The following is an 8,644-nucleotide window of genomic DNA, read 5'->3' as shown; positions in this document are numbered from 1 at the left end:
CGTGGACCTCCAGAGTCGCCCCGCCGCCCCCGCCCCCTCCCCCAAAACGAGAAGGTAAATACTTACTTAGCCCCAGCACCAGGTACAATCTAATACTCAACAATACTGACGCCTTGTTTTTTTGCTCTGTCCGGACCACAATGCTGTAGCCAATTTAGATATGCTATAAATTTAAGAGGTTGCCATGGCCACGGCGCGCTCATTGGCCGCCGAGCGTGCTACGTGCGTCGCCACGTCACCAAATCTGAATAAGGATGCGCGAATTAGTCAGCGGCCAGACAAAGATGAGGATGCGGACGGCATGAAAGTGGAGAAAAGTAGCAGACACTTCGGCACCCGGGGAAACAGCTCGCGAGGTGGGGAGAGAGCCACCGACACAGCCGCCGCTGCTGCGCACGGGGGGGACGCTTAGAGATCCGGGGAGCGCAAGGCCCAGGTCGAGGGGATGAGGCTGTGAAACGCCACCACTGATCTCCCAGCTCCTAGCCACTGAGAGCTGACTGCCCCCCGACCCACGCTAGCACTGAGGATTGACTCTCTGGCGTCTTGGCTGCCCGCTCAGCCGGCCCGGGGTAGCGGCGCCCGGGACTCGCGGCCGCCGGGTAGCGGCGGGCGCATCGGGCCGGGCCGGGCCGGGGGACGGACGCTCCTGGAGCGAGAACCGCAAACGCCTGGATTCCCGAGCCGAGAGGGCAGCGGGGGGGAGCGGCTGGCTTTCCCGAGCCCTAGGGTCATGATGGTGCATTGTGCCGGCTGCGAGCGGCCCATCCTGGACCGGTTTCTGCTCAACGTCCTGGACCGCGCGTGGCACATTAAGTGTGTTCAGTGTTGCGAGTGCAAATGTAACCTCACCGAGAAGTGTTTCTCGCGGGAAGGGAAACTCTACTGCAAGAACGACTTCTTCAGGTGAGTGACTCCCGCACCGGCTCCCGGCCCTTGGCCTCCCTTTCCTCCTCTCCTCTTGTCTCCCCTCTCCTCCTCCAACCTAAGAACTGAGAGAAGTCGTGCTGAGTGCTCTGGAGAAGCTGAAGCGCTTCGGGGTGGAGGGCCAGGGGCCGGGCTTGGGGACTTTTTATGTACACACACGCACACACATATACACGCACGCACACACACACACTCGCCCTCGGTTTCCAATTCAGCTCAGGTGCCTGAATGCTCAGGGGCTGGAATGGGAAGTCCACCTCCCTTAGCTATCCTTCCCACAGGTGCCGGGGGCTGCAGAGTCGGGGTAAAGGACTAGAAGCCTTTCTCCTACCTACCCGGTCCTCCTGCGACCGGGGGCGACCAGTTCTGACCCCAGAAGACTCTAGCCCACCACACACACACACACACGGATTGCTGAGATGAGAGGAGGGAAATAATTCCGAGATATGAGGGGAGAGAGAAGATAGGGGAGCCCAACAAACTTTTCTAGTCACTCTCCCGAATCAGCACAGATGGTCAGAGGCTAGTCAGGCCTGCAGAGGTCTGTCTAGAAACCTGGGCTCTCCTATGGAAACACCCTGCCCGTGATCTGGTTAACTCCGGCCAGGAAAGAAAGGGAATGCCCGCTGGGAGCCGGCCCTGACCAGAGCCCGGGAACCGGCATAAAGCCATTGAACACCACTGAGTGGGGATTCGGAAATCACAGAAGAGCACCGAGGGCCCCGAATTGGTGACTGGGGGATGGGGGAGTCGGAAGAACTGGTTGAGTAGCTCTCTAGGGTCCAGGTGTGTGGGGGTGGGGAGGGGGGCGCTTTTCTTTCCCCTTCAGAAAGTTGTTTGAAGGGGTTGGATTTTTAAAAATCGTTCCTACCTCTTTTCCTTTCTTGAAAAACCTCTTTAGGGCAGGTGGAAGCTAGAGGCTAGAGAAGGCTTTGTGTGGGATGGCCAGGGGATAGGCAGGGAGGGAAGGACCCCCAGAGAGACCCGGGAGGTGAGATCCCCTAGCCCCCAGGCCCCACATAGGTGAATTTCAATAGGTGAAAAGCCAGCCTCTGCTTTACACATGTAAACTACTCCCTCCTAATAGGTGCTAGCTGCCCGGCCCCCCTCACGGTGTGATGCTTTCAAAGCTTCTAATGATTTTGGATAAGGCGCAGATGAGTCAATTATGCTTCAGGATAAGACCGAAAATGACTTATGGGGCCTAATGTGCTCACTGCATCAACGTCACCCAAATTCTCCCTGTTTGGGAGAGCCAGGCCATTTCTGTGTGTATGTGTGTGCTTGTGTGTCCATATGAGTATGTGACTTTGTCTTTGTGTATGTCAGTGCACCTTTGTGTGTTGGCCTGCTCCTCTGCCTCTGTATCTGTCCACAGGAGAGTGTGCTTATATGTGTTAGTGAGTCTACTTATTTGTGTGCCTATGAATACCTGTGGGTATTCATGTCTTTGTGTGGTGTCCATGTGTGTGCCTATTAGTTTGCGTGTTTGTGTCTGTGTATTCCTGTTTGTGTTAATGTCTCTATGTGCCCATGTGTCTATGTGAGAGCTAATGTGTATGTTTGTGTGTCTTTAGAGTGTGTGTTTTTATCTAGGTATATTTTCGTGTGTACTTCCCATCAACCTAAGTCCAGAAAAAATACAACTCTCTCACCTCCCATCCCACCTGGTCCACAAGCCCTGAGCTCCCTCATCGGGCAGCCCAGCTGGAAAAAAAAAAAAAAACCAAGCAAACAAACAAAAAACAACAACAAGGGGATTCCTTAAAATTAGCTTAAGAGGTCCTGGGAGAGGGAGGAATTGTCCTTAATTCCTTGGCAACAAGAAGCCAGTTTTGTAATCCCAAGGACACAGGGCTTCTCAATGTTATACTCCAAACCCTTTCCTGGCCCCTCATTTCTCAAAGAAAGAGTGTGGTTTGAAGCCCCGGGACTGCCCAGTGGCTTCAAGAATATTTGAATAAAGTAGGGCTGAACCCTGAGAAATGGGTCCTGAGGGAAGCAAGGACCCCAAGTCTATACCTTCCATTCCGATCTATCTAGCGCTGCCCGTTGCAGGAATGGGGTTTTGGAAAACCCTTTGCTTGGGTGGGCAGCATCCCTGCCTCTGACTAGCCCTTGGCATCCTTTTTTCTATTTGCCTCCGAGAAATCCACCTCCCGCTGCTCTCCATACACGGGCCCCTCTCCCCACCCTCCTCTGGCCAGAGGGAATTCAGTCTTCCCTTCCCGGGCTTGTACCAAGGCTTGGGCACTTGGTTTTCTGGGGTCTACCAGATAGCGGCCTGGGCTAGTTTGTTGTTGTTGTTGTTGTTGTTTTTTTTTAACTGAAATCTGATCTTACCTTTTCCCCCGTCATTATTATTTTCATGGGAAGCCAGTTTGGGAGTCTGTCTCTTGCTCAATAGGATTGTCTACGACCTTGTTATTAATTACTATTAATAATAATTGTGATGAATATTTAATCATTAACTACAATACTGGAAAGCCCCTAGACCACCCCTCAGCCAGAAAAACCGACAGAGAACCAAGAGGATTCGGGATAGGGAAGAGAGATTTTGGGTAGAGGTGAGGAGTTTAGGCAGTGCCAGCAGGGACCTACAAGACTATAATAGGACTGGGAGGCGCAGTCCCAGGCGGGAGTCAGGGTGCCGGGCTCCTCCCTGACCTTAACGCTTCTCTGTCCCTCTCCCCTTCGCTCCCTGTTCTTTCTTCAGGCGGTTTGGCACCAAATGTGCTGGGTGTGCGCAGGGAATCTCCCCCAGCGACCTGGTTCGGAAGGCCCGAAGCAAAGTATTTCACCTCAACTGTTTCACCTGCATGGTCTGCAACAAGCAACTGTCCACGGGCGAGGAACTCTATATTATAGATGAGAACAAATTTGTTTGCAAAGAGGACTATTTGAACTCGCCCAGTGTCAAGGAAGGCAGCCTAAACTCAGGTACCCGGAGCCGGCCCGAGGCCCGCGGCTGGCGCGCGCGAGGCTTTGGAGCCTGGACTGGACCGACCTGGGTCTGCGTGCTCCCGCTGCAGCCACAGCCTCCGCCCAAACCTCAACCAGGGCTCATCTGGGCGATGGGGCGTCGGGGCGGGAAGGTGGGAGGCTAGAGGGTGGGGACAGATCTCAATCCTCTTCCGACTCAGGGCTCTGCCATGGGCGGGATCACAGGCGCTGGTTTTGCACCTGAGAAAAGCATTTTCATCCAAGGAGAGGTAGGGAAGGAAGAGAAGGGGAACCGACTGTGTGAAGGGGTTTGAGAAAGTGCGGAAATTGGACAAGGGCGGAGAGGGGAAACATCTGGCCTTCTGCCTGCCCCCTGCCCCCCACGTGACCACAACAGGCCATGGAATGGGTCTCTCTGTCCCCACCCCGCACTTCACAAAATGGTGGCGCCTGCGGGTCTTAGCCCTGGCATTCCTCTCCCTTCCCTTTACCCTTTATGGTGACTCTCCCTCTCCGAAGATGGAACCCAGACTGTCCGAACGATTTTTTTTTTTCTTATAGAAGGAAATGTCTTCTCCGGGCTAGGTCAAGGCGAGGGCTCCGAGCTCCACCTCTCCAGCCTCTCAACTGCCTAGGGCACCAGGGACCAGTAGGAGTGGGCGTGAGAGGAGAGGGATAGAGAGAGGTCAGGGGCTTCGGAGAAATCAACAGCAGTCGCCCCCCCTCCCCATCCCCCCCCTCCCCCGTCCCTGCTCTATCCTCTCTCCTCCTGATTCCCAGCGCGAACTGTCTTTTCTCTAGGGAGCCGGGATTTCACTAATCCCCCGTTTAGAAAGAAGAGCAGGAAGGGATATTGGAAATTCTCAGCCCCAGCTATGCCCGGGCTCCCCCGACATTCCCCCTCGCCGCTCACCTTTGTACCCTATCTCCCTGCCCCCTACAGTGTCATCCTGTACCGACCGAAGTTTGTCCCCGGACCTCCAGGACCCGCTCCAGGACGACCCCAAAGAGACTGACAACTCGACGTCGTCGGACAAGGAAACCACGAACAACGAGAATGAAGAGCAGAATTCTGGCACCAAGCGACGGGGGCCGCGCACCACCATCAAGGCCAAGCAGCTGGAGACACTCAAGGCCGCCTTCGCTGCCACACCCAAGCCCACCCGCCACATCCGGGAACAGCTGGCTCAAGAGACCGGTCTCAATATGCGGGTCATCCAGGTATGGAGCCCTCTACCCCCCACTTGGCCCTTTGGGAAAACCTAGTACTGCCTGCTGCTGTTCTCGCAACACCACCGCCTTCATTCTTCCTTTGTCCCCAGCTGGCTATCCGCTCTCTCTAGCACTCTCTTTCTCTTTTCCCTTTGCATTTCCTTTACCTCCCATTCCTTCTCTCCTTTCCTCTAGTTCTGACTGCCTTCCCTCATCCTTCCACTTTTACTGCTCTCATTATCCCTCTTTCCTTTTCTCCCTTCTTCCCTATCGCCTTCTCTTTTTCTTCTCCTTTCTTTTCCTCTTTTCTCATTCTCTTTCCCTTTCCCTTCCTTTCCTCTCTTCTTCCTAGGATGCTTTCCAACCAAAGATCCCTAATATGGCAATTTAGGAGACTTGTCCTCTAATCCTGGCTATCACTCCCTGCCATGTGTCCTTGGTCAAGTATTTTCCCTTCTCTAGAACTCAGTTTCTCACTCTAGAAAAGGGAAACAACAACCCTTTATGACTTGTTTGCCCAGGTTGTCAAGAGAGAAAATGTTTTGAAAATCTTAAAGCAGTGAGTTATTAGTAGCAGTATTGAATGATAAGAAAGATGGATAGATAGGAAAGAGATCTGCCAAGCTTTACACAAAATGAAGGGTTGTTGCTAAATGCCTTTTTCTGGTCTCCCTTTAGGCTTTCTGTTTCCCTGCCCCCCTCCCCCAATCCTGCCAAAGTTCTCCTTCATCTCCTTTTGGTGATTAAGAAGGAACTCGGAAGTCCTTCGGTTCATTCCCTGCATCTCTCACCTCCTCTTTGAGCCCTAGGGAAATTGTCCCTTTCTTAATAATTCTGATCACTGTCCCCAGCCTGGACTTTGACATCACAGCTGGAAGAAGGCTCAAGATTGAGAAGAGGGGAAAAGAAGGAGTTGGCTAGGCCTGGACTGGATTTTTCCCTCCTCAGAAAGAAAAGCAAGGGCAGGAAGAACGACTCCAAGTCGGAGTCCATCAAAGTTAGGTCCAATTAGGAATAGGGCTAGGGCAGGTCTCCACCCTTCTATTCCCTCACTTCCCCTCCAGATCGGAGATAAGGGTCATAAGTGGAGATAAGGGTTAGATCTGAAGTGAAAGTGTTAGTGCCTAAGGGAGAAGGAGACAGAAGAAGAATAGAGAGGGAAGAAGAGGGATGAGGAACAGAGCAGAGAAAGTGAAGAGAAGAGATCTGAGAGTAGGAGGGGAGAGAATGAGAATTGAGGAAGAAAAGAGGGAAGGAAAGGGAGATAAGGTCTGGATGCTTGTGTATGAAGAATATGTGGTGTCCACAGACTTGTGGAGAAGAGTTCAGGAAGAACAGAGGAAATCATAGCTTTGGCATGGTGAGCAGGACTGCTCCATTTGGGCTTCTTTCATCTTCTCCCAGTGTCTAAGGGCACATTCCAAAAGATTCTTCCTCTCCATCTCACAGCCTGGTCTATACCACCTGGGCCAGAACACTTTAGGAAGGCCTTCTTAGACTATTAGGATCATAGGATGTCGTAGCTTAGAAGGACCTTGGAACACAAAAAGAAACCTTAAAGCATAAAATATCGAAGTTAGAAGGGACTTTCAAACAGACTGAGAGAAAGAAAGAGCCCCTAAAACAAAATTCTGAGCTGGAAAAGACCTTAGATTCCAAAAGTCTCCATTTTGCAGAAAAGAAAATTAAGACCCAGAGAGGGCGACCGTCTTTCCCGGGGTCACACAGCGAAGTCAGGACTATAATCTAGATCTCCTGAGTTCCAAGCTCTTCGGTCCTCCTATTATCTAAAAGTGAGGAGAAGCTCCCCCCTTTCCTCACTGAGCAAGAAGAAAGGAAGGGGTAAGAGGAGTTGTGGGGAGGGAGGAACACAAATAATTTATTCTCCCTCAAGTCGAGGGTGCCTGTGAGGTGGAGAAAGAAAAAGAAAGGGGGAAGGAGAATGAAGAATGAAAGAAACACAGACAGGACCAATGAAAAAGAAAGGACAGGCAGGGCAAGGGGGAAAGGGAGGAAGAATCTTTGCTGTTAACACCTCTGACTCTTGTCTTTATGAAGATGTCTGAGGCTGAGGCTGGGGGCCGTAAGAAGTCGACTTCATTATCAGTCTCCCCACGGGTTTGCGAAATCCTTCACTCTTGGTTGGTTCGCAGAGTTAACTCCCAACTTTCCCTCCCTTCGCCAGCTAGGACTTTAATCCGCCCTCCTCCCCCATTCCCTCTCCCTCGTCCTCCGAGGAAGGAGAACAGACTTTAGGGAAGAAGAGGGGAGGGAGGAAGAGGGACGAGCTGTCATTGAAACTTTTCCTCTCTCATGGGGACGGGGGACGGAAGAGAAACACCCCCTCCCTCAGTTGGGCGATATCTCGAGGAGACAAGAAGATCCAAGAGGAAAAAAACTCCTTAACGCAGGCCCCCCCACCCTGCCCCTCTTCGAAGTGAAAGCCCAGACCTCCCAATACTACGGTACTTCTTGGCTCTGCCCCTTGGTCTTGGTGGACCTCAGGAGGCTCGGCCTCATGACTCTGCTCACTGCCTTCCCCCACCTCCTATTCCCAGGTCTGGTTCCAGAATCGCCGGTCCAAGGAGCGTAGAATGAAGCAGCTGAGTGCTCTGGGGGCGCGGAGACACGCTTTCTTCAGGAGTCCGAGGCGCATGCGTCCATTGGGCGGCCGGCTGGATGAGTCGGAGATGCTGGGGTCCACCCCCTACACTTACTACGGAGGTAAGCAGCGCTCTGTGAAGTTTTCTCTGCTTCCCGTCCCAGCGCCCAGGTCCCTGGAGTATTCCCCGTAACCACCAGGCGCCCGGAGCCGTACCTGCACCTCCGGAGGGACTCCTAGAATTTCGCTAGCTCCCAGCTTCCTAGGGGCACGCACGCCCAGGGCATCTGCCCCGCGCTGCGCGTGCAGGCTCACACTTGCTGACGCTCAGGCTCTAGAGCCTGGGCTTGCGCACCATGCGAGCAGATGGGCTCTCTGCAGAAATGCGGTTAGGCCGCCCCGCGCCGCCCCAAAGCTCTGAGCCCTCTGTAGAGAAAAGCCAGGGCTCCCGACTTCCCCAACCCTTCACTGGATCTGGAAACGCCACCACTTCGAGTAACCCCGGTACCCCCCTTCCCCACTGCCTGCCGCAAACGGTAAAGTTCGAGCCACTGACTTATCTTTGGATAGTTTTTGCTTTGGGGACATCGAGCGTGGCCATTTAGAAGGAAATAATGAACTCTATCCACGGGAAATATACATAGGTGTAAGTGGGTGAGCATTATTGAGCATGTAAAAACCCATTGCTCTAAATGTTTGATGAATGAATGGACAAAGCAGTTTCAAGTGAGAGGGAAGCTAAAGGAGGAGGAGAGAGACACCGGCAGAAACATACAGATGAGAGACAGAGACAGAGGAGAGGAGAAAGAAAAGAAACAGAGACCAAAGATATAAAGACATAAAGAGAGAGACAGATTTTAAAAAACATATATATATATATATAGGGTCTTGAGTTTCTTTTTGGGAAAAGACACTATTTAAGTGGAAAAATAGAAACCCTTCGCTCAGTCTCCAAATTGC

At 52.5% G+C, this 8,644-nt stretch overlaps 1 protein-coding gene across 1 annotated transcript; it reads left to right on the top strand.

The window, feature by feature from the left end:
- The first annotated feature begins 733 nt into the window (after nt 1-733).
- On the top strand, nt 734-7,877 carry LHX5 (LIM homeobox 5). The gene is made up of 4 exons (XM_044658800.1): nt 734-906; nt 3,644-3,867; nt 4,814-5,091; nt 7,641-7,877. Exons 1-4 carry the CDS (start codon nt 734-736, stop codon nt 7,875-7,877), a joined length of 912 nt encoding a protein of 303 aa, XP_044514735.1.
- The last annotated feature ends 767 nt before the right edge of the window (nt 7,878-8,644 follow it).

This window comes from Gracilinanus agilis, chromosome 1 (genome assembly GCF_016433145.1).
Source record: "Gracilinanus agilis isolate LMUSP501 chromosome 1, AgileGrace, whole genome shotgun sequence".
NCBI classification, from domain to species: Eukaryota; Metazoa; Chordata; class Mammalia; order Didelphimorphia; family Didelphidae; genus Gracilinanus; species Gracilinanus agilis.
This window is presented reverse-complemented; position numbering and strand designations above follow the sequence as displayed.

Excerpts from the sequence above, each read along its gene's own strand:
- LHX5 (XM_044658800.1), top strand. The coding sequence starts at position 734 with ATGATGGTGCATTGTGCCGGCTGCGAGCGGCCCATCCTGGACCGGTTT. Across the intron at positions 907-3,643 it reads TGCAAGAACGACTTCTTCAG|GCGGTTTGGCACCAAATGTG; the intron begins GTGAGTGACTCC and ends TTCTTTCTTCAG. Across the intron at positions 3,868-4,813 it reads GGAAGGCAGCCTAAACTCAG|TGTCATCCTGTACCGACCGA; the intron begins GTACCCGGAGCC and ends TGCCCCCTACAG.